The sequence below is a fragment of the Epinephelus lanceolatus genome, chromosome 17 (assembly GCF_041903045.1).
Source record: "Epinephelus lanceolatus isolate andai-2023 chromosome 17, ASM4190304v1, whole genome shotgun sequence".
Classification (NCBI taxonomy): Eukaryota; Metazoa; Chordata; class Actinopteri; order Perciformes; family Serranidae; genus Epinephelus; species Epinephelus lanceolatus.
Window position 1 is genome coordinate 30750692 of NC_135750.1, and position 26360 is coordinate 30777051.

At 40.9% G+C, this 26360-nt stretch overlaps 1 protein-coding gene across 12 annotated transcripts in view; it reads left to right on the forward strand.

Annotated features, from left to right (window-relative positions):
* Window positions 1–26360, forward strand: part of sorbs1 (sorbin and SH3 domain containing 1) — a 47005-nt gene continuing 20645 nt past the window's right edge. For 4 of the 12 annotated variants that reach the window (XM_033614117.2, XM_033614110.2, XM_033614116.2 and 1 more), the window contains exons 1-14: window positions 1–195; window positions 13434–13476; window positions 13815–13901; window positions 14306–14422; window positions 15192–15298; window positions 15467–15608; window positions 15836–15865; window positions 18239–18381; window positions 18725–18785; window positions 18937–19011; window positions 20647–20682; window positions 20867–20969; window positions 22809–22923; window positions 24828–24911. In XM_033614117.2, the coding sequence (XP_033470008.2) occupies window positions 13868–13901; window positions 14306–14422; window positions 15192–15298; window positions 15467–15608; window positions 15836–15865; window positions 18239–18381; window positions 18725–18785; window positions 18937–19011; window positions 20647–20682; window positions 20867–20969; window positions 22809–22923; window positions 24828–24911 (1047 nt within the window). In that variant the 5' untranslated portion in view covers window positions 1–195; window positions 13434–13476; window positions 13815–13867. Of the gene's footprint in view, window positions 196–9373; window positions 9487–13433; window positions 13477–13814; window positions 13902–14305; window positions 14423–15191; window positions 15299–15466; window positions 15609–15835; window positions 15866–18238; window positions 18382–18724; window positions 18786–18936; window positions 19012–20646; window positions 20683–20866; window positions 20970–22808; window positions 22924–24827; window positions 24912–26360 lie in introns of those variants that run through there. The other 8 variants (XM_033614111.2, XM_078160946.1, XM_033614115.2 and 5 more) reach the window with 8 other exon arrangements.

Below are 26360 nucleotides of genomic sequence, written 5' to 3' on the forward strand. Positions count from 1 at the left end.
TTTTATTTTGAAGGGACGGCGGCCCAGCCCTCGGTGCTCGGTGGCTGTGTTGTGCGGCGGTGTTGACGCAGCTGAGGCCGGTGAGTGTGAAGCGCTGACAGGACGGACGCTGGTTGAGAGAAGCCGTCGGCGCACGGAGCCCAGTGAAGTGTGTCTGCAGCAGCGAGCATAACACTGGATTACCATCACACAGAGGTAAGCATGTTCCTGCTCAGGACTACTGCTGCATGTCGCTGCTGCCCAGGCTCTTTATTTTTTTCTGGAAATGTATTATTATTCCATGTCTACCTATTTGGGCTACATTGGCACCATAAAAGCTGACTTTGTGATATTATCGTTTGATGCAAAAGCAGCAGCACTTAATGCATTTCTTATTCAGCATTCAGTCATTTAGTGTGAGTTCAGCAGACTTTGTCAAACATAAGTGCTTTTATGAGTGAGTCAATTTTGATTTTGCATCTCAGCAGAGAGGCGCTCTGGCTGTGGGACAGTTACTGCAGTACAGAGTGATCCATACAGTGGGAATGCGACCCGCCATGGGTGCCGCACTCTTGAGCTAAATGCCCAGGAGAAAAGCCAAATGCTCAAGTCTGGGAATTAAACGCTCCCCTACTTTACATCATGTTAAATACCATTAACATAATTTATGAAAAACATAGATTAATTAATTCTCTCTGGCGTGGTTGTTTGTGTAAGTTGGCAGGTAGCAGTAAGGCTCATTAGCGGTTGTCATTGTGAGTCATAGGGAGCAGACTACAGGCTACTCCACATGCATACAATAAGGCTGTGACATCAGGACCATGCGCTTAATGGAATGCATCTTATGCGGCATGGAGGTGTCAGAAATAGTTTACTGAATAGTATTTCACTGTCATTTTCATCACAATGTTGTCAAATGAGGCTGCAGCCATTTCGATTGGATGAAAATGCATTGTGAAATTGAATGCAGAACTAGTTTCAGTCCATGAGGTGCATTAGATTCCCACTGCTGCATTCTTAAGTAGTAATAAACAGGTTGTTATTTTATTTTAGAGGAATATTTATGTAGAGTTTCTCATTTTCCACCTCTTATTCCAGTGGTATCTTTGTAAGTATGAACAGCTGACAGCACAGAGATAGTGTGAGTATTCTCTACAGTTATTGACACAGTGGACTTGAATGTTAAACTTCATGTTCTAGCTGACAAACAGGTCTGCCTGAGACCTCATAACGAACAGCATGTGACATGAACAAATGCCTCGAAGCACAAGTGTAGACCTATACAGACACTTAGGCAATCAAATATACTCACGTCCTGTACATTCTGCAGTTTTAAGAATTTTGAAAGTACAGAGCAGCACTGGTTGTTGTCTTAGTTTTGAGCTAAATTGCTGCAGCGGGTAAACTTAAAAACACCAGCAATAAAAATCCTCTAAATTCCAGCATATTTAGCATATTTCTGAGTATTTCTGAGTGCAGCATGAACTCTACGTCAGTTTATGGATGCCATTAAATCCCAGTAGAAACAGAAAATGAATAATCGCCCTCATTGCAAAATTTGTGTCTCCGCTGCCAATGAGCCATGTCTGTTTCCTCTGTAACTCAGCAGATGTATTTGTCTTGTTTGTCTGTGTTTTCATTCATACTTTTACTACAACCATGGTTTCTTTTTTACTCTAAAGGATCTAAGTAACATGACGCTTAACAAGCTTGATAAAATATTAACCCCAACACAAATAATTAATCAAACTGCTTCAAGGACAGAGGCAAAGCAGTCTGGCTGATTTTCTTCAAAATCCTGCTTTCAGTGCTTTGTTATGTGGGCAGCACATTTCAGAATATCACACTCTCTTCTGCTTGTGTTATCATATAGACACTTTTAGTAAAGATAGTGTATCGAGGCAGTGTTTACTCAAGAAGAACAGGACCTCCATTAGCTACATGTTAAAGGACTGCGTGTGTGTTTGATCAAGACTCAAAGAGTTATTGTTATGATTATAAGTGCTATGCACTGAGTGAAACAATATTTGTATTCTCTCTGAAGGCACAGCTTGTGTCCACTCTGTTCATTGCTACTGCTGAGTGTTGACTCAGTAGTAGTTCAGCAGCGTATGAAGCGGACTCGTGGTTGACAACATGTCAGCAGAGGAGTTGTAGATACTTAAACAGAGAAGGTGGTGGGTTTGGGTGTGTAAATGGAACTCACATGTTAGCCAGAGGCTCAGCCGTGAGCTATTTGTCCAATCAGTCACTCAAAGAGCAGCCAAACCCCTATGACCTTTCACACATACTGTTGTGCAATTAAAGTTAAATATGAACTATGTGAAGTAACGTTTTCTTGTTGGGATTGAAGGGATTCAACATATGGGAATATCCAGTGTGGCGCAATGTATTTTTGCAGTAGTTTGTATTTGTTTATTTTGGATTAACTAGCTTCAGTTTTCCAGGAAGATTTTTTTCTGACATTTTGGGGGTTTACAGGTGTTTTAATATGTGTCAGTGGGATTTCAGAGTGACCAATATTCAAACAAGATTGGGGCTTGGCACCAACTTTTATAGGCCAGTAACATCTACAGTAGTTCTTACTTTTTCAAAGACACAATAAATCAAGGTCAAAGTGTTGCATTTCAGTCTTTTTAGCTTGACAAACAGGAATGATAACCTGTAGTATGTGGACCTGTTGGTATGAACCCAGCACAGTTGTTAATATTTTATGGAGCTTGTTCAGAGTCACGTTACACAGGCCCCCTAGATTTGAGAGGAGCAACCCTCAGAAACATGAATCTCAAAACTGAATTTCAAGGATTTGCCCAACATCAGCTGGCCCCCAGATCCCACGGTCTTGTTTTCCCCAGATGATTTTCATTTGGTTTGGAAATCTGACAAAGAATATTAGAAAATATGAACAATATGTTTATTTCAAGGGGCGGCACGGTGGTGTGGTGGTTAGCACTCTCGCCTCACAGCAAGAGGGTTGCCGGTTCGATCCCGGGCGTGGGAACCCTTCTGTGCAGAGAAGGGTGTGTCAGCATGGGTTCTCTCCGGGCACTCCGGCTTCCTCCCACAGTCCAAAGACATGCAGACTGGGGACTAGGTTAATTGGTAACTCTAAATTGTCCATAGGTGTGAATGTGAGCGTGAATGGTTGTTTGTCTCTATGTGTCAGCCCTGCGACAGTCTGGCGACCTGTCCAGGGTGTACCCTGCCTCTCGCCCGATGTCAGCTGGGATAGGCTCCAGCCCCCAGGCGACCCTCAAGAGGATGAAGCGGTTAGAAGATGAATGAATGAATGTTTATTTCAGTTTAATCACCACGTCATTAGAATTTGTTTGCATTGCTAAATAAATGTGTGTTTTACCTGTTACTTTGAAACATACAACATGAGAGGATATTGTCTTTGTAGTGTAGGCCTGAACCCATGTGTTCAGAATGAGTATAAACTAATTATCAGCCATTATGAATTGCACCTCTGAATATAATGCAAAGTTAAACTGGAAAATAGTAAAATAATGTAATGATATTCTTCTGTTTTTTTTAAGGCATATTTCTTAAAATCAGCCTTATTTATTAGTCAGAGTTCACACATGCCAACTGCTCAGTGAAGCTGGATATTAGCACGACATGGACCAAAGCCCTCGTAGTGACAGTATTTGTAGAAAGCAGTCTTGTCTTTACTGTGAATAACGGATGTCTCTGGACACCAGGTTTCTGTTTTCACTCCATGTTAATGTTACAACCGGTTGCTTAGCAACCCCCTCCTCTCCTCCCCCCTCATCCGCTTTCTCCATCTGCTGCCATTGGCTGAAGTGGATGGTGAAGTGAAGTGTTATGCTTTGGCTTTTCAAGGTCCGTGGCACAAAGAAGCCTCCCCGATCATGGACACATGTAAACAAGGCAGTGAAAAGACAATTTATACTTTAGTGATGGATTTAAGCCACACTCCTCTCCACCAACACCGCACCTCCACCCTTCTCCCCTGTGTTACATGTCAGCAGCTGATGGAAAACAACAGCATCCTGGCAGTTGTTGGCAGATATTTTAATAAGAACCAGCATGTGTCCTTACTCATCACCACACAGACTACACCAGAATTATCAAGTGACAGTGATGCATAGCAGGTTTATAAATCACTCACTGCAACATGTAATAAACAGTAATGAAAATCTAATATCTGTGCCGCCACCTATGAAGCCAGGCCGTTATTGATGGAGCTGCCTGTTGTGTTTGTGTCTGGGTGTGACGGGATGGGACAAGTCAGACTGGGCAGGCATTCCTGAAATAGACTGGTGATGGGGGCCCGCTGGAGTCCTGCTGCACACTCATTTCACACGAGGATACCTTCATAGCACTTAAAATTGCTGGATTATCACATCGCTGTTTATATTCACGTTTAGCCGCCATATCCTATGACTCAATTATCAAGTAGTCCTGTCACATAGGCGCTCAGAGAGTTATATTAGGGAACACACTCAGAGCTTCCAATCCACGTCGGAGTCAAAACATCCAGCAGAGATGAGGAAACACTTTCAGCACTCTCTCAGACAATGATTTGAATTGTCATCGCAGCTCACCTAATGTGCGGTACGCCCCATTATCTAAGCCAGGAGGAATCTGTTGTGCACAGCTGAGCTCGTTATCTAGTGATGACATTAAAGGAACATCATGTGTGTCTCTTATTCATACTCCCAAATTAAATGCCAGTATATTATCTCAGGAAATTATCCTTTTATTGCAGTCATTGTGTGATTTATTTCCTGTTATGTCACTTACTGTATCCCAGTTGTGATTATTTGCTCATAAGCTTTTCATATTTTTAACTTTTCACTTTGCGCCTATCAAAGTAAACTCTCTAAAAGCCCTCCAACGAGACACCCCAGGGCTACTCGAATATTCAGTTCAATGTTTATCCTCACTCCGGGGCCTGTGATCCAAGCTTTATCACTCTTGGAGTGTAGCCTGGAGCCCTTGCTGTGAAGATGTATCACCCTGGGTAAACTGTCAGCTCACTGACATTCTTATTACACTGGCTCTAAAAGCCTAGCAGGCACGTTATAAGAAGGCTGGCTCTCTAACACAGCATCTGTAACAGTCTGTGCGGCCAACTGCAGTCCTCCCCAGGACCCTCACACGTGCCAACCAAGTGTTCCCTGTCCCGTGGATCCAGCCATGGTCACGTCCAATAACTGTCAGGGCTTCTCATGGACACGCTGGCAGGCTGCGAGCCTCTCAAAGCGCCGAGGGGCACATCTTTCATTGGCTGGTGTGACGGGTGCTTTAGTTTTTTGCCTCAGAAAAGGACATTTTATCCCTAAAGGTCACAAATATCCACAGAATATGTCCTCGAATATGACAGCGATACCTCAGGATCACTGCAAGTCTCTGTGTTACTGTGATATTTCATTAAGTGAGGTTCAAATAATTACGGCATAGAAGCAGCGTTCATATAGACTCAGCTTAAGCTCCATCCATTATCAACATGAATGTGTAATCCTGCTTAGAGGCCTATAATGACTGCAGTGTGTAAGTTACATACATTTCCTTTTATGCTGCAGTTGTTTGAAATGAACTTCAAATAGCTCGGTGGAGGAATGTGTAGAATCCCAGGCTGCTGTCCAGCGTGGAAGCTGTTTATGGAAGAGAGTTGGGAGGGTGGAGGGGTAGGTGGGGGTCTCTTCTCAATTAGGGGGATAAGCTGCTGCTCCGGAGCGGCCCTTTCGAGCCATGTTTGGAGCTGTTTGGTGGGATCCACGCACAGCACTGGATAGCTTCTCTCCTCTCTGCCATTTGTTGACAAAGCAGAAGTCAAACTGCGTTACGTAACAGCCCTTTCTCTACTTCCATAGTACAGCTGAGCGTGCGATGAGTGCTGTTTTGTGTGACCATAGCTCACTTTTAAGGCTGCCTCTGATTGTGGCACAGAGACCCCTGCGTAAAATACATCATAGTTCAACTTAGTACCACCCCTTCGTTGTTTAGTTTTCACAGAGGGGAGATGGACAGAATCTGGAGCCTGATTCAGATAAATGATTGCCGCTGCTCTGGTCCACTGGACGCTGAACTCATAAAACAGTTCTGGGAAAAATCAATTTTTATTTTCGAAAAAAAAAAGAAAAAAGCACTGTGTCTTTTAGGGTCTGACAAATTTGTTGGAATCCATCCAGTTTGTTTTTCCCACATCTAATAATAAAGACGGTTCACCCTGATCAAAGCTTCTTAAAAGCAGCTGTTCTTTAAATGTTTTATTAATTACTGTTATGTAAGAGTTTAACAATGTTTCTTGTAAATTATTTCTTCAAATTAGGTGACAATCTTTCTACACCCCACTACTGTTAGTCCTCAAAACAACAGATATATTTCAGTGCTAAGATGTAATGTTTCACTTAAGGCTGAGAAATATTGACAAAATACCAATATCTTGATATTATCAAGATTTGTTTTGTCCAAGTGACCATGTTGAGGAGAATTGCTTTCAGCAGTTATCTCTACAAACCCTTCTGCAATTCAGTATTTCCCAGGGTACAATTAGCAAGGTTAATGATCTCGATGCATAATATATTCTCTGTGGTCTTGAAGGTGTCCTCTAAGTGTTTCACCTCCTCTGCTGTCCTTTATTATCCACATTATGATTAATTGAATTTTACCTTATACTTAGGGCTGGGCAATATATCAATATTATACTGATGTTATATATACAGTTGTCTTAGATTTGGTTACTGTAATATTGGAAATGTTCTCTTTTCCTGGTTTTAAAGGCTGCATTACAGTAAATTGATGTAATTTTCTGAACTTATCAAACACCTCTAACCGTTCTATTATTTGTCTTTACCCACTTAGTCATTATGTCCATATTACTGATAATTATATATATATATTTTAAATTATTTTTTAAAAGATGTCATTGTGTAAATATTTTGTCAAAGCACCAATTGTCATGATATTTGATTTCCTCCATATCGCCCAGCCCTTAAAGGTCCGGTGTGTAGGATTTAGGGGCATCTATTGGCAGACATGGAGTATAATATTCATAACTATGTTTTCATTTGTATAATCACCTGAAACTAAGAATCGTTATGTTTTTGTTACCTTAGAATGAGACATTTACACTCATCGGCCACTTTATCAGGTACACCTTGCTAGTACCAGGTCAGACCCCTTTTGCCTTCAGTACTGCCTTTGTGGCATAGATTCAAGAAGAGGCTGGAAACACTCCTCAGAGATTCTGGTCCATATTGACATGATAGCATCACACAGTTGCTGCAGATTTGTCGGCTACACATCCATGATGTGAATCTGCCGCTCCCCCACACCCCAAAGGTGCTCTATTGGATTGAGATCTGGTGACTGTGGAGGCCATTGGAGTACAGTGAACTCATTGTCATGTCCAAGAAAAGCTTTGTGACATGGTGCGTTATCCTGCTGGAAGTAGCCATCAGAAGATGGGTACACTGTGGTCCACGGTCAGCAACAATACTCAGGTAGGCTGTGGTGTTTAAACCATGCTCAGTTGGTACTAAGGGGCCAGAGTGTGCCAAGAAAATATCCCCCACACTATTAACCACCACCAGCAGCCTGAACCATTGATACAAGGCAGGATGGATCCATGCTTTCATGTTGTTTACACCAAATTCTGACCCTACCATCTGAATGTCGCAGCAGAAATCGAGACTCATCAGACCAGGCAACATTTAACCAATCTTCTTTTTGTCCAATTTTGGTGAGCCTGAGTGAATTGTAGCCTCAGTTTCCTGTTCTTAGCTGATAGGAATGGCATCCGGTGTGGTCTTCCCATCTGCTTCAAGGTTCGACGTGTTGTTCATTCATAGATTGTCCTCTGCATACCTTGGTTGTAATGAGTGGTTATTTGAGTAACTGGTGCCTTTCTATCATCTTGAACCAGTCTGGCCATTCTCCTCTGACCTCTGACATCAACAAGGCATTTTTACCTTTTTTTGGACCATCCTCTGTAAACCATAGAGATGGTTGTGTGTGAAAATCCCAGTAGATCAAATACTCAGATCAGCCTGTCTGGCACCAACAACCATGTCATGTTCAAAGTCACTTAAATCACCTTTCTTCCCAATTCTGATACTCTGAGTGTAAGTCTACATAACGAGTGGGTTCTCTACCTCAGAGTTGCTATGTTGTTTCTACAGTAGCCCTGAATGGACAAGCCAAACACTGGCTCTAGATAGGACCATTTGCGCTTTAGCTTCGGCCACCATAGTTGTCTTACAAGCAATGTGCAACCTCACCACTAGATGCCGCTAATTCGTACGCACTGGACCTTTAATTCTAAGTAATAGTTAAGCATTTTGGGAAATGTGCAAATTCACTCTCTTTCTGAGAGTTTGATGAGAGTGATGCACAGTAATGGCTGTACATTGAGTACAAAGCTGGAGCCACCAGCCAATTAGTTTGTCTTAACATAAACTGGAAACAGAGGAACTAGCCGGGGTCTGTCTGCCATCCACAGCACCTCTAAAACTCACAAACTATCACATTTAAGCATTGTTTAATTCCTACACAAACCAAAGTTAAGTTTATAGGAAAACCAGTCTAACTGTTCCCTCCTCCTTCTAGTCTTCATGCTAAGCTAAGCTAACAGACACCTGGCTCCAGCTCCTTCGTTAATACACAGATATAAGAGTATTGATCCTCATCAAAGCGAATAAACATATTTTCACAAATGATGAACTATTCCAGTTGTCGAGTTGATCTCACAATTTAATTACCGTTTTAGTCATCTCAAGGCAAAAATAACAAATATTCACTGGATCTACTTACTCAAATGTAAGGATTTTCCGTTTTTCTCTCTTTTACATTATCATCATAAAATGAATATCGCTGGTTTTCAGACAGATGGTTGCAAAAAAAAGTCAATTTGAAGATGTCGCTTTCGGTTCTGGGAGCTTCTTTTAGACTAAATTTTAAAATGATTGATCAGTTTTATTAGTAGGAACTCAAAAATAATTTTTGATCGCAGCTAATATGCACACAAGTACATAAAAGTATCATATAAATTCAAGTTCCTGTTATCATACAATTCTAATCACTTCTTAAAGATGTGGTATCATCATCATCATCTAATCATACATTGACATGCGGTCAGTCATAGTCATTGCAATAGTTTGAAATGTTGACTGAAGTACTGAGACCTATTAAGACGGCTGAGTCATCCAGTGGCGAATTCCAGCAGTCCTCCAGTGGTCTGTCTGTCTCTCATCTACTGGCCCTGCGGGAGCATTTGGAGGGGGCAGGAGGATTTTATATGGTGGTCTGCACAGCTGTTGAGTGGGTGCCACATTCCCAGGTGGCATGTGGTGACAGGTCCATCTGGGCACGCCTGTTGTCAGAAACAAGCAGACCCCCTACATAGCAGGGGTCAAGGTCAAAGCTGGGACCGTCCCGCCCAATCGAGACCCTCAAAGCTCAGCCAGCAGCGTCAGGAGGCTTCAGAGGGACCTGATCTACACAGACTAAGGACTCGCTGTGAGCATCACCGAGTAGGTAATGCGCCTCTCTAGATCTGCAGTGGTGATCGTAGCCTTTTGGGAGTTGCTTGTTTTGGAAAGGTATTTTGGTTACGCCTGAGATAGTTCAGTTGGAGATTTATGTATCTGTGTGTGTGTGTGTGTGTGTGTGTGTGAGTGTCACATATTAGTGGAGCTGTGAGCTGCAAATGGGATGAATCATCCTCCTTTTGCTGTGTATTCCTGCTTTTAGGTAATGACACAGGTTTGAAATGAGAGGCCATTTCATTTGCTGTGGTTTCATGGAATCTTGACTGATAATTTTAAGGCACGAATAACACCTGCACTGTTGGAAATGTTTGGTACAACGTCTCTGAAGAGTCTTAAGAGAAGACTAGAAGACTTCTGAGCTTTGTACCAGTTTTCAGTGCAGTTTTTACATTCTGTGTAATTTTTAATGAGACTGCTGATCTAATCTAACAACGTCAGATCATGATGCGTCACTTCAAATTCCTGATGGAGAATGTGAGCTTAAAGCTTAACAATTACACGCTCAGTTTAACTCACTATCTGTTTAATTCAGAGCTCCCCAAAGTTCAGCAGGTCTGTTTGTTTGTGCCAAAGTGACCCCATTTGTGAGGCAAAGACATCTAAAACCTTCCTAGATTATAAGGAGTGAAGGTGTGTTTAGGAAATTGCAGTTTTACAGGAGTTTGGCTGATAAAGTCTCCTCTTATTTTCCTGTTTGTCTTGGCGCAGTCACCGCTGGCCGTCCCAGAGCTCTTGCACTGGTCTCCTCTTTTTCACAGGCTGGATGGATGGTGTTTTTTGCCCAGCTCTGCTCTGAGGCATCTTTTCCTAAAAAGGCCAGGGGTGATCTCTGCTCTTGTGTGTTTATACTGTGAGCCAAACGCTGCAAGCTGTCATCTTCCCATTATCTATCATATGTGAGAGGTTCAAGTACTCCCACATCTCTCTTTATACTGTATATTTACCATGTTGGGGTTCATCTGAGGATACAGCGGAAGTAGAGATGAGATCAGCGCAAGCACTCCTCAAAGGAATCTCTGTTAATGGTTTTGGAAATGAGATCACAGATGCATTGTCTCCCTGGGATGCAGGGGGTCAGGAAGCGAGTTGATTTTATTAAAGAGAGAAGGGAAATAAATACACAGAGTCTCTGATGCTCAGGGACAGCTCAGCTCCAAGACTCGAAGATGTTTTAAAAGGTTTTGAGCCTCATGTCCCCGGGGGACGTGTTTGGAATGGCTCCCATTTTCCCTCATCCATTTAGGACTATTTGTGGAGGTTTCCAGCTGGAACATGAGTCCCTGCCTGTTCTGCAGGTTGGCTTATTTACCACCGTGTGTTAACATAGTGCACACACAGTCCCACACTAACTCAGAGTTGAACAACTAAAGATACAACTTTAAAAGTAGCTTAAAATTTTCATTAGAGAAGAAATTTCAGATGGATTTTGCCATTTGGGCTTTTTTCATCAGTGTTATCTTTAGCATACAAACATAAACACTACTTGTCTGTGTGTTAGCATGTCTGCTTGAACGGCTGTTTGAGTGCCTTTGTGTGTGGTTGTGTGTGTTTGTGTCTTGACTCAATCAGCCCTTTTCTTGGCATTTCCAATGGGGACGTCTCCTAAATCAGTCGTGCTGGCTGGGCACAATAGGAGGCCCAGCGGAGCAATGGGAAGTGTTCACAGCCACTTTTCTGGTGGCCTTGGTGTTGCTTCTGCATGCTCCACTGATGCAGCTCAGATTAACATATGTTTGTTCCCTCTCACACCCTCCCTGCGTGTCCTTAAAGGGGAACACAGATACACAATTTGAATTCATGTTATTGGTTGAAGACAGGCCAAACCTCCTCCCAAAACAAAATAAAGGCATGCAAATTAAGGCTTGTGATGTCACTGAATAGGCCATGTCACAATAGTACCAACACAGGTGTAAATATTGAAATGATGATGGATGAATTCCATTTAGCTGCTTCAATTTCAGGATCCTACTTGCTTGCTCTTATCAGTCTTACTGTAGCACTTGATAGAACAGAGGCGTTGTTAGTGTCATTATTAACAGCTGTGCTTTTCCTGCTATGACAAGTCAAAATGTCTGCTGTGAGAAACGCCTATTGTTATCAGCTGTTTAACTCATAAATAAGTCACTATTGAATTTGAGATGGTTGAAACAGATCATTATGCACAGAAAATCCCCTGCCTAATTCATTTCAAATGTAGCACCTGTTGACATCCTAGAGAAGAAATGTTTTTTGGCTTTGTAATCATATATATCACAGTCAAATGTTCTGCTGCTTGCTCCCTTTTTCAGTATCAGTGAGATGAGATTTTACAGCACTTACCAGGGTTGAACAGTACAAGGAAAACATCATTTTATGTTATATTTTCTCATATCAGACCCTGGAGGTTATTGATTTTTTAAAAAGCAATAACTTTTCTATTTATAAAGCAGTTTAAGCTGTAAATGTGTCATTGATTACTAATAAAACATGAAGTCTTGTGTGTTATAGACTAGATTTAAACAGATGACTTGAGGTTCACCACCTCCCTGTCTGGCTGTATTGTATCTCATTTCAGCGTGTAACCCAACCATTGGAGTACTACCACAATTTCATTAGCTGTATGTGGTCCCCAGTTACAGCTATTGGTTGCAGTGACTCCACTATTTCTACAGTAGAAGCAACAGCCAAGCCAGCGCTTTCAAGGAATTTTCTTGAGGTGTAATATTGCTCCAGAGCTCATAAGAAAATACACAACATGCTGCATGCTGACACTGCAGCAAAGCACTGGCCTGGTTACCAAACTTGCCCTAAACCACAACTAATATTAGATTCTGATATCTGCAGCAGGTGATATTGTTACACTTCAAGGATACACAAAAAATTAAAAGCACATGTGTAAGTTTGGGATTTTGTAAGGAAAAGCTTAAAAACAAACAAAACACCAGAAGGCACATACCTAATCTAACTTTCTTCACTGCATTATGCAAACATCAGTGTTCGTGACATGTGATTAACTTCTCTCTGCTCGACTGGTTTAGCAATAACAATCTGGAAGTGAGCATCAACAAAACTAAAGAACTTGTGTTGGACTTCAGTTAAAAATCAGGCAGAACTACTGAAGCTGGTCATCAACAACCAGGTGGTAGAGAGAATGGATCATTTCAAACTCCTTGAACCAAGTCTTCTTCTCCCTGCCTTCATTTTCAGGCAGATAGTATGACAATATTAAGACAGCTTAGAAATTTAGGAGTGCCAAAGGCTGATGTGTGTTACAGCTCTACAGAGCATTAATATAAAGTGTGCTCACCTTCTCAATAACTGCTTGTTACAGCAGTTCTACAGCCCACAAGAGAAACCTGATGGACTGAGTCGTGTGTACAGCTTCAAAAATAACTGTTTGTGTACTCCCCACTGTTTCTGAGCTATACCACATCCACATTCTGTAGAAATGTTTGACATTTTAAAAAACTCTTCACACTCTGCAAACTCTCTATTCAGTCTTACCCTTTTGGGTAAAAGACTACGCAGTGTTAAGACCAGAACATCTCGCTTCCTGGAGCATTCTGCATCTTAAATGCTTCACTGGTTGTATTAACAAGCACTTTAACATTTAACCTAAAGGGTGTGAGCCTCATGGTTGCACTATTGTATTTACTGTGTTGGTACTGTTTTGTAATTGTGGCAGTTTGTTTCTGTGCACGTTCCTTGTTGTGTGCATTATTTGATTATAAGATATTTTGTTAGATATGTATCAATTGTGGCTGATCCGACCAATAATAATTGGATTTTGAATCTCTGCAGTTTGTTGTTGTGCCAGTTAGCCTCTCTGTATGTCTGCAGGCTGATGTTTACTGAAATGCTACATTGATTTATGTGCAGTATACTTCCCAGATATCAGCTCCTTTCCTTGACATCACTGTGTTGAATATTTGCATCCTTATGTTTCTCCTCCAGGGCTCTCCAGAAGAGGGCAGCGTAAGACAGAGCGCAACTCCCAGTAAGTCCCCTAACCCTGAGTTCAACAAATATTTCAGTGGGCCTTTGTTAGGAAAGTACAAGCTTTAATGTGTTTGATTAAATAGCTGTATGCTGGTGAACCACAAAGACATTCAGGTCATATTTGCACACAAACACTTTTCAGTTAAAGCTCTTATTGGTGCAGAATGAGTCAGCATCTTTCATTTCATCTGTCTGTTTCTACATTTTGGGTGATTTTTGCATTTACTTAGTAATTAACTGATGAAAGTTTCTGACAACATTTCAGCCCCATGAAAAAAAGTCTCCTTGTCTTTATGTGTGTGTGTGTGTGTGTGTGTGTGTGTGTGTGCGCTTAAGTCCCATCAGGTCCTCGAACAGTCTCTGCTGTCAGGATCACGCCTCTGACAACCATGAAAGGCTCTCCTGACCTGATTCCTTCCGCAGGTGATGTATCCCTCCACCTCATCAATCTTTCAGTGCCTACAACTATGGGACACCTTAAACTCACAATGGCAACTTAAGAGTGACACTTTCAAAACTCACTTGTTGACATTGTGGCGTCCCTTTATTAACCTGCGTTGAGACAGGACCAGCTCAGGCTGCTCTACTTTCAGCTCTGACAGTGCAATCGTGGCAATTAGTTTCATGGGATAGTAGGATATTAATTTGATGGCCTGGTTTTGATGTTACAGCTCTATTTTGGTCATTTGGGGCATGAGATAGCAGTAACTTTTATTCCCAGCAGCTCTGAAGCAGGAGTGCACTCCGAGAATACCTGATATAAGACTGTTATGCCATTAAACGAAGAGGAGCAGAGGAGGCGATGCTCATATTTTGAATGTTTTCAGATTTGGACCCCAGCAGAGTGTGCAAAGGGAAAGGAGTCGTGACTCTAAGAGCCACCCTCGTCCACATAGATGATGAGGGCTGCATCAGCGAAGAGCCAAATGTCATCACAACGCCAAGTAAGTCCGTGTGAATGCCACAGCTGCTTCGTAACAACTCTCCACATGATGCAAAAAATATTTAGAGGACAGTAATAGTTGCATGGGCATGTGAAAACAGGACACATCACTGTTGAATGTGGACAGACGATGTGAGCGTTGCTGTAATTTAAAAAGCATTTCATCATGTTCTAAAGTCGTAAAAATTCCTCACATGCCTTTCAGAGCTCTGTTTTGATGTCGGGATTATATAACTGGGCACGTTTAGGAGTGTATGCTCGGGCACACTCAGAACTGTGATAAAGGGCGATTGCTCATATTTTCATGCGAGTGTCAAAGAGCTGTATTGTTGTGGCCAGCCCACACTGCACTCTGGAGCAGGGCGCCTTGACTGTGGGCTTGTTTGTCACGTCGAGCACATTGGAACTGGACTGGAGGCTGGCCAAGGCTTTCGGGGAGATGCTTTAATTGTTGTAGAGCCTGAACATAAAGGCCATTGGAACAAACAGCCTTTGCAGCTCACTGAATGGGCGCTTTGTTCTGATGACAAAGTTCAGAGATTGTGGGAGAATCTTTTTTTTCTTTCCCTTTCCTGACCATATTAACATCTCTGTGCATGAAAACCTCCCAAGGAAAGCCTTCACGCCCTGCAGACTGAAATGGAGATGTATTTGGTCAGCAATTAGTTGTTGTGGTTTAAGTTAAACACTGTACTTTTTATTTTCATTCTCAGTGTTTTTATTCTTGCTGCACTGGCTGCCAAACTGAGAGTGTTCTGGACTCTTTTCAGGTGGCTGGACAAGCCAGATTAATGGAGACAGCTCTAAAGCAGGATTGGCTGAGGGAGGCAGCAACATCACAGCTGATTTACCTCCTGTAAACAACACTCAGTGCCAGGTACGTTTATTTCCACCCCATTTAACACGGGATCTTTGTTTTGCTGTTTGCGGTTTTACAGTTATGAGTGCTATGTGATATCTTCCCTTTGAGGACTTTATGTGATTTCAGTGTAATTCTCGGGAAAACTTGGTGTGAATTTGACAGTGTGTTTTCTATTACTTTCAGGTCAATTCACCAGAGAGTATAAAAGAGAATCAAGCTCCATCCTCCACTGACAGTCAGAACTGTTTCACACCGACCTCCAGCTCTGTTTATCCCTGCACCAGCGCAGTGAACCCCACAATCGTCCTGCTGCAACACAACAGAGGTGAGCACAGCAGTCTGTGAGCTGTGAGTTCATCCTGGACATGCCTTTACATGTCTGTGTGGCATTTTATCAGCCAAGCTTTATAGTACTTCTAGCTAGGTCTCAGCTGTCTGTGATGCATTAGCCCTGTGTTGCTCTGTTACACATAACCAGTGCTTTCTCACTTTTGCTTCATTGCTTAGTCACATTTCACAGTCCTGTCCTTGTCTGTCTTTCTCCCACAACAGAGCAGCAAAAGCATCTTTCTCATTTCAAAGGTATGCACTGGGGTCCTGGTGATGTCTGTAATGTATTTTTCATTTCTTTGACTTAGCCAGCAGCAGTCCCAGTCATATAACAGAAAAAATATTTTTTTGTTCCTTGAACTGAACCATCTGTCACCCTCCTACTGCAATGACACAGCCGGCTAAGTGATTTCACCACGAGCCTCTTGAAGTGAATGAGTCATGTTTGGTGCGTCAATGTGTTAAATGTATTGGGAATGTTGATTTGTTGAAGAAGAACGTGCCAGACTACACAAAAACACATTTTTTTTTCCCTCAGTATTCAGACCTGCACCAAACCAGATGTAAATCGCAACATAAAAGTTGCATGAGTGAGATTACTTCCGCTAACTGAAACATCTCATTCTTGGGGGTGAAGTGTCACACGTTGCACATGTGCATGTGTCAGTAGTAGTTAGCAGTTTTGTCGAATGCCTTTACTGTCGCAAAGTAGGGAAACATAACGAAAAGTTATAAAGGTATAGAATTTCAATTTTCCATGTTGTAACATTTTGGCGGAAATGCACTTTGATAACACTCAGTATGCATTCATGCACATTTTTTGCAAAATAAATGCAGTTTTGGTGATATTTGTTAGGTATTTAATGCCGTGGCAACTGTTGCTATGCATATTTTCCCAAGGTAGGGGAGACCGGGGATGGTTGTAACAAAGGGATAGCTGTAACACTCTCAGTTTGGCCAATTAGAAACTAGCTGTGGTGACGTCATCAACATAGTCCATACCCATTTACAGTTGGAGCTCACTGGTGAAGCTGCATGTCCAAAGTTGTCTGTTCTAGAGTCAAAAAACAGTATTTCAGGTGAGAAACCAAACATTTTCATCACAATAGTTTTTTGCATAGTGTCCATTGTGTTGTATGTACAATTGTTTCACTTACATAGGTTCAAGTAGTAGTTTCTCTAGTTTAATTTGATGTCTTTCATTAGTGCTAGCTTTGAAGCTGAATGCTAAAAACTGTTAGCTCTTTCATGGCTGCTAGGCATGGGGAGGGTTGTAACAGTTCTTAAAAAGTGTATATTTTGGGCCCACGAAGCCTGCACCCCAGGCAAGGACATCTACATTTGCCACAACTGCCAATCAGATTAAAAATAGGCTATAGGTATTATGCCTTAGTTTGCTCGGATAATAGCTACTCTTTGAAAGTGTTGTTCAGCTGTTCAAATGCTGTTCAAACGTCAACCTTTTTTGTATTTATGTTATACATTTCTATTAATTTTAATATTATAATTATTGTATCCTTACAAGTTTATTGTTCCTTCTTTATTATTCATTGAAGTGCTTTAATACATTTAGCCTATTGTGAATCTTTTTTAAGCACAATAATTTAATTGTTACATCCATCCCCAGCTAGTGTTACAGCTCACCCTGGTACTGGGATACATTGTAACAATATACCTCTTTGTATTTGACATTAATTTCCATAATCTGTGATGGTGTAGTAGAGGTCAAAGTGTGTGTTATTTATAGCAGACAAATATGGGTACCACGTATCAAAATTTAAGAGCTCTAACAAAATAACCCACTGAGTTACACTTGCTCAAACAAAAAGTGTTACAATCATCCCCAGTCTCCCCTACTGATATTGTATTATAATCATCTTGCTCAATCTTCTTTATTTTGTGAGAAAAAAACACATTCTCTGATGTAAAATGGAACAGTTGGTGAATATATGTACAAAAGGCTAAATCTTGATGTGTTGAGTGGCACAGAGTACAATCTTGGAACCCACTGGCTATTAGTCGGATGACGGTGATCTTCTGGGGGTGAGGGCCAATATGTTGCGCTGATCTTTTGTAGCCAGCAGATATCAGAGCCAAGACTTCCTCTTCCATGCACCATCATTTCGGCTAATCTCTATAAACAGATACCCACATATGAATGCAGATTAAATTAAAAAATAATTATATACAGCTAACTTGTCATCAGATGATAGCCAATGGGTTCTGCCATTCAAACGTGATTGGCCAACACTACTTAGACTACAAATGGACTTCCAACACTATAATCTTGTCCTGTCGCCTACAGATTCTGCATACATATGCATTTATAGAGATTACACAGAATATATTTGGTGCACAAAATGAAGTATATGAAATACAGTACCCGTAGATTCTCAATGTAGGTTAATACACATACTAAGAATTAATTGCCCATAGTATTTAGCCCAGGTCTAGAACACATCAATACTTATTTGTTTTTCATGCTCATCTTTAGCTGCCTGCTATTCACTGTATGCAGCCCACATTATTTATGTGTCTTGTCATGTAATTCAATGCAATACTTAAAGTGATTTTAGCATTATGTGTCATTTGACTAGAAATGTACTGTGATGTTTTTTGTGACAGACCCAACCCCAGAAAGAGACAAAAGCCCTGATCCTGGGAGAGACTCGGTCAGTCCAGTCCCTGATATGGACTGGAAGAGGCTGCGGCTATCACTGCACTCCCCTGTCCTCGGTCCTCTCAACAAGCCCATTGTGCCCGTACGGGTGAGCAACAAAACCAACCGTCAGATGAAGACAAATCTACTCACTGCAGACGTTAAATGGGTGTTTTGTTCATATGATACACAGGTCTTTGATGTCAGAGTAAAATAATTAGTGGTTATATAAAGCTCTATACTACTATGCTTTATTATAACATAGTATGTTGTTGATGTATTCTGATGTGAGAGTGATTTTTGTCTTTTTATTGGCAATAGCAGACGTAACTAATAACAGCAATGGCTCTGCTCCATGTTACACTGTACGCTGCTCTGCTGGGATCCCAACGTTGATATATTTGTCTCTCATCCTCACCTATTCATTTAGAATTCATATTTCTTGATTTCAGAACACTGAGAAGTCCAAAGACTGGTACAAGACAATGTTCAAACAGATACACAGAATACCCGGTAAGAAAAAAATCATCATTTCCACATTTTGTATGTCCGACCAATTTTCGTCTGTCACGTTTCCCTGTTGGTGTCCGAGCCCTGTGTGTGTTTCTATATGTGTTTGTATGTTATGTCATGCTGTGTTTTGTCTCTCCATCACTGTGCTCAGAGCCTATTGAGGAAAATCCTTACCGCCCCACCTACATTTTTCCTGAGAACTATGACATTCAGATGAAATCAAAAGGTATCCGACGGCCGAGTGACTCCACTCTCGTTGGCTTTACTGACCTGCAGCCATCCTGGGCCCTTTCAAATACTTTAGCTGTGTTTAACCTGTCAAGTGCAAAACCTCTCATACCTTTATGATGCCCAAAGTATTTGAAAGTCTTTACCTAATATTTTCCGACATCTGTTCCATACCATGATGCCACTATTTCCATAAACTTTGAATACACTGCAGGTTTTGTGCAGATATCCTGATCTAGCTCAGTTTAACATACACTCTTAAATTAAAGGGAACTGAAATGATGTAAATAATATGTTTTCCATGTAGAAAGTTATTAAGGGGGCAGTCCATAAATTTTACACATGACTGTCAGTTTATATGTCTAGAGTAGTAACCCTGGTGATGTCATTGGGGTTATCTCAGATAGAGCCTGGAGAATCAGAGAAGAAATTCTACATTATAAACTGGGGGCAAGGCATTTAGAAGAGTTGCATTATGGGAAATATAGTAGCATCTTCTGCTGTACCAATTTTGACCACCGTTTTTAAATGGGTCTTTAGTAATTCCCCCAACTACATCAAAGTGTAATACTAAATCGCTGGAGTACTCCTTTAATGTTCTGCTATAAACTGCTATGCTATGATTAATAGTTAAACACTGGTAAGCTTTGTAAAGTATAAAATAAATGCAGTGTAACTTCTAATTAATACGGAGTGGGCCTTTAAAATCTTCATTTAAACATAGTAAGCTGTAAACTTGATGACTTTGATACCTGATATTGACATGTTGTGAAGGATGATGCACGAAGCCTCGTAGTGTCATTCTACATTCACTTAACAAAGTGTAACAATTACCCATGGCTTTTCTCTTTATGCTGTTAACCATCTAATATTAAAAGCTTCAGACAGCTATTTTTTTTTAACAATATTTCATTAATACGTAAATAACAGAATTGTCATCATACTGATGAGCATGATCAGTCTTTTGGTGTAGTGTGCTGTTGTAACCACTAGAGGCTGCTGCAGTCCTGCACTGAGACTAAGGGCTTTATTGCCCTGTGTAAAGTCTCTCAGGCAGAAGGTAACCTTCAGACTGTGTACGGCTGCTAACAAGCTTCAGCTGTCACTGTTTTCTTGATGATTAGGTTTAGGTTCCTGGTTTTAGCTACGGGTCTGCCCATTCTAGTGAAGGAGGCAAGTGTTGTGTGTAGAGAAAGAGCTGCCTGGATGCTTATTTTTCGTCTTTAGTTGCACCATGTGCTCAACAGTGGGTTTTCTGAGCTTGACATGATTACCTCTGTATGTAGCTGTGACTGATAGGATTCAGTAAGTCTTGTCTGATAGAAAATATAACTTACACAGAGATGTGGCAGTCGTGTTTTTGCTTTACAATGCATTACTTATTCAGAGCCTCGATGCTCATCGATGCCTGCATCCCTTTTTAGCTCAGTAATGCTTCCTGTAAAGTGCTTTGATTTGACACTCTTTGATTATGTTTGGTGAACCTGTAATGGCCTAATGGAAGGTGTGAGGCAGAGTGGGTTTAATGCCTTGTGAATTATTTAGTTTTGTGCTATATTCATTACTTTTCAAGTAACACTGTATAGATAGATACAAGCTGTGATAAATGATTTTTGGTTATTGTCACTTTCAGATGATGGTCACACTCCCTTTGGTTACTTGGAAGATTGTGAGTTGAACTTTCATTCAAGTACAATTTTGAAAAAGTTAATAAAAACTGTGTATGATCCATTATTAGTCTTTATTAACCTTCATCCAAGATAACGTGTTTTACACATCAGTAACATCTTCAGGTTTAATGCAGCTGAGTATCATGCTGTTAAGTCTGTCGATATTAATGTGCCTGTTTTCAGTGAGAGCAGTCCCACGCTCAAAAAGTGATGCAGAGGTCGATTCAAGAGGCCGGTCGATGCCTGTGCCAACACGGTCCTCTTCCCTCAAACCCTCTGCCAAAAGGTCAGTGTCTTCCATTTGTTCCAACACTCCTTATGATATTCACTTTGATATCTAAGAGGACTTTTAACTAATAGATATCACCATGTAACTTTCTCAGCTTATCATTTACATTAAGACAGTAATTTATTGAACTTGAGTTTTCTAAATAAAAATAAATAAATTAATATGCAAATGAGGCATTATCTTATTAAATATGTGCTAATTTGCATACATTTCCAGAATAGAAATCTGAACAATGGATGAAGCCAGGTTCAAAATTCTTCTTTCATTTTGTTGACATAGTAGAAGCGAAGGTCTTTAAGTGGGGATTTGGGATATCTCTTTTAATCACTCCATAAATCAGAAAACACTGTCAACAGCCATAAAAAAATTTTTGCCATAATTTTAGAAAAAAATGTTATGTAAATCAGGCTATGAATGATATATAAACAAACCCCTCTGTAATGACCTTCAGAATATAAACAGGAATTAAACTGAGATGTTTGGTTTATGTAAGTGCTACTGAAGTAGAGATTTATGGCTCAGAGTATGAGAAAAAAATACTTTGACAAAATGGCCTTTAAATGTAATGTATTTAAAATTCCATATAATTTTCGACCAAAAATAAGACAGTGTTCACTAATAGATATCACCAGAGAACCCAGTTGATAATTTATATTAAGTCAATACTTTTTCGTATTAAATTTTCTCTTTAATGTTCTTTTTAAAAAAAGATAAAGTAGTAAAGTAAATATAGGCTAATTTGTTAACATTTCCAGAACTAAAATAAACACCTTAATGTGTATTTTGGACATTTTCCTTCTACCAGTCTGAAAGACAACATATCACAGAGGCAAAATAGCCCAAAATCTCAAATGAAATTTTGTCCTCTAGTGTCTCCTAACACAAAAGCGCAGTGCTGTCCATGTTTGTTAGTTATGAAAGGCGCTATCAACAACTTGAAATACTTCAAACACCAAGATATAAAAATGACTCACCATAAATATAATTCTAAGTAGAGAAATTGTGTTTATGTTTGTTTCTTAAACCGACAGTTTGTTTTTGTCTTCATTTACATATAATGCTAGTAAGCGTGACTAAACATGACTGTGCGCAGCAGGATGTAAAAGCAATTCCTTATTGCTCAATCTGATGTTACTTTGTCCCCAGTGGCTTTCACTACTGTGTCCCCCAGTTTATACCGAAGGGGTGATTAGTCTCACCCCTCCACATGCATGTCAGCACGGCCACAGGATGATCTGCTCTGAGAGAAATGAGTGATGGAGTGATGAAGTGATGAAGGAGGACAGGTGATGGAGGATAAACTGTTGCCCATTAGAGCCGCAGATGACATGTTGAGGACTGACCTTTATCTTTCCTCAGCGGTTATGTATGAAGGGGCACATTGCTGAATATGTATTTGAAAAAAACAATGCTGCTTGATGTTCTTGATGCTCAGGGCAAATTTTCTTTTTATTTATTTAAAGGTGTAAATTGGGTATGTCTTATTCATGAGTCTTATTTCAGTCCTGAGTAGTAATTTTAGTGGTGGCTGTCCAATACAGTAAGAAATCCTCCCAGGAAATGCTGCACTCTGTTTTTTGTCACCAGGTCCAATCTTGTTTACCTTATCGAATTACTGATGCGGCTCAACCGTGAATTGGATTTTCTGTCATATCATCATTAGAGGAGGAGAGCGACAGGAGGAGAGAGAGCAGGGATAATGAGGGCGGACGTCATGTTTATGATTAAAAAAAAAAAACATCTTAGCCTATGCTGGTTGCCATGGAGACTACTTGATAAGGATTGGCTCTCTTCCATTCCACACCCCACCCCTCCTTGACACCCGCCTCTCCACAGGAACGAGTGGGAGCCCCCGGATAAAAAGGTAGACACCAGGAAGTACCGCGCTGAGCCCAAGAGCATCTTTGAGTATGAGCCGGGGAAATCGTCGGTGCTGAAGCTGGAGAGAACGGTATGCTAGCCGCCTGCCTGTCTGCCTCCTTCTCTCTCTCTCTCTCTCCCTCTCTCCTTCTTTCTGTGTGCATGTCGTGTAAGCTGTCCCCCACTCCACCCACCATGCACCCCCCTCACCCACCCACCACCTCTGTATCTAAGCTCCCGGGTGGCAGCTTCACTAACAGCTCGGACGGCGACGTATGTGTAGCCTGAATTGCCATGTGCACCACATTCCTAAACGGTGTCCTGTTGCGGTGACAGATGATCCTGCCTGGCAGCAGGGGAGTATCACTTACAAGGATAGCCATTGTCTTCCTGTCTGCAATTTAAGGTTATTGAGCCGAATCAGCTCAGTGTGAGAGGATCCCAGCGCAGACACAAAACATGGATCCTGTGTGTTTTCTTTAGAGGAAGTGTAATGCTCTCTAGCCTACTTTCATCTCTAGCCTGTGCAGTTTTGTGGTGAATCAAATGGCGTGACATTATTCAGTGTCCTTGAGGGCTGTCTTTTGAGGATGAGCTTTGTTACATATAATAGATCATTAGTAGCTGCTCCCAAGATCTGCAGTGTACTATTCACCAAAGGGGAACATATATAACACCTTTTGCATTTAGATTTCTCAGGTCTATGGTCTTTTAAATTTCCCTGTTACATAATAGAGGACATGCAGCTGATGAGTGTTGTGTTTAGGTAGTTAATTGATTATGTAATTATTGTTTGTGTGATGCACGGTTACATCAAGCTGGTAGATGTCGTTAGCCAATATCTGGCTCAATCCCAGTGGCAACCGTCACACTCATTATAGAGAGTTCGCTCCAGTTCATCCTGGAGCCACCGTGCAATAATGGACTCTGCTGGTATCATGGGTCAGTGTTCTTGTTGCGTCAGCTGGTCATTTTCTACGTCAGGTATGTTCTTTTTATTCTCTGGTGCTTAAAATCGTGTTGGCACTGACTTACTTTTGGTCTTGCAAAAAAAAAAAAAAATACTGTAGACTATGCAGTATTTTAAAGATGATTTTACTACATTGTCAGAAAAAGCATGTTTTGTTGGTCGTCATCAGTATGTGTCTGTTGATTAGGTGGAGTAAAGTAAAAACAACAAAAAGCAGTTCAAATTTAATAACTGCACTTAAGTAAATGTCAAAGGCTTGGTTCGTGTTTATTTCAAGTCTATTTTAATACAGTACCCATATGCTCATATGTACATTGAAACAGTTTTTAATATTTTAAGGTTTTCTTATATTCAGACAGTTTTTAGTAGGCTGAAATTGTACCTCCTGGCCATACTGACCAAGGCAATTGCAGACCAGCTGTAACGGAAGAGATGCAAAATCATATTCAAAAGTTCAGCCAAAGCAAATGTGAGCCCCCAGCAGTCAAATCAAGTTTAAGTCTACTTTATATTTAGTTGGACAGCGTTTTTCTTGCTGAACTGCACTGAAAGGATAGTAACAGTATGTATAGGAGAAACAATTATGGTGACCTGTAACTTTGTTAATGCTCTACTGTTTGGGGAATATGCTTTTTTAATTAGGTAGATGAATAGATTGATACCAGTCTTGTATATTTAAGATTAATTAATTGGCATTTTCTGGCTTTATTTGATTATGACAGAGTAGATTGGAAACCACCAACCCAAAGCATTGGTACCTGACAATCTGACTCTTTACAATCAGCTTTATCTCTCCAGAGTTACGTACAGCACTTTAAAGACAGACTTGAATAAATGTGAACCTGTCCTTTAATTTACATTTCATAAAGAAATCAGTCACAATCAGTCATTTATGATATTGGATACAAACATGGGCTCAATCCACACTATCTGATAGACTCATTACCTTGGTGTGTTTATTCTGTGCTGTCTGAACTGTCTTTCTCTTTGTCTTTCTCCTCCTCTTCTCGTTGCCATGCCCCTAGACTCAGGATGTAAATCCAGAAGATGTAGATTTAGAGAATGAGCCTTGGTATAAATTCTTTTCAGAGATGGAGTTTGACAAAGCGGTAAGTGGTCGCTGTCTTTAAAGTGACAGTATATTGTATGTTACTGCATGTGATAACATCCATGTTCAAATAATGCCTAAACAAACCGTGTCTGTCTATATGGACTACCTCAGTTTCTACTCCCACTTTCACTTGCAGTATTGTACTGTATTATTTTAATTGATCCTGCGACAGCATGTGTAAGAGGAACATGTGTTTCCTCTTGAACTAAATTTACTACCATGTGTCCCATCAACGTGGCTTAATGAGACCAACTACTGATCACCATTTATTCATTCCTATTTTTTTAATCATAAACTGTATTTACTTTGAATGTTCACTGTTTTTGGACGCAAACCTACCTGCAGCAACTTGCACTCGATATAGCTACTGTCATTCCTCACCACCACCTCATACGATTTAAAAGGACATTGTGTCTAAAATAGTTGACTGACATCTATTTTTGTCGTCTTAATAAGTGTGTCTCAGCAATTTATCTGTATTTGTGATGCTGAATGAGCTCGATCAGCTCAGGCAACAGAAAAGTGTCTGACACTTGAGTTAGCTGCGGCTTTTACCCTGTGCAGTTTAGATAGTTAATATTTTATAAGGCTGATTATTGATTAGGGTTTGTTATGCTTCAGTAGTAGCGCAGGTGTCCATGATAAAAGATCATTTAAATTATCACAGGGCTGAGTTTATGACTGTCCTGTTTTCTTTACAAGAGTATCTTGTCTCGTTAACTCACCACCCAGGAGGAACACTTTGTTTTGTTGTTTTTTGATGTGCACCTTGCCAACTAGAATACATATCATAAGCCTTAGGTCTGGCCTGGATGATTCATCCAGTTTCACTTGGAGAAGCTGCAGTCCTCCCGAGCATTAGGCTCCAGGATAATCCCAGGTCCTTGAAATAATGATTGCTGCTCGTCTGCTATCTGGTGTATTTACCAAAATACACAAACAGGTGCAGGCATGTTGCAGCAGTATACGATGTCATGACAGATCCATGCCTCAGGTCTTAGTTGGCACCAGACAAGCATGGCATTGGCCGCCCACGAACAGATGTTGGTTCTGCTCGCTCTCTGTCAGTCATTGCCACACTGCCACACCCTGGATCATATGAGGTGGCACCACTAACCAAACATGAGGTCATGTCCTAGCATCAGCCAGACGCAGAGGCAGGGTCTCTCCCGTTCCAGGTTAGTGTATATGCGGAGGAGGTTTAGCGGTGGAGGCGGCCGACTCTGTCTCATGGCAGCCTGGATGTTTGCCAGATGATCTGGGCTTGATGACTGGCTCCTGTTTAATGTCAAAGTCACTTCTAAAGCTGCACCTGGTATGTGCAGTATTTGACCTTAAGGCCCAGCCAGACACTCTGGCTCATTGGAGTTTGATTGACATATTAGCACTCACTCAGTATTACCAGAGGAGAGATATGGCTGAAAGTCTGCAAAAACTACTATGCTCG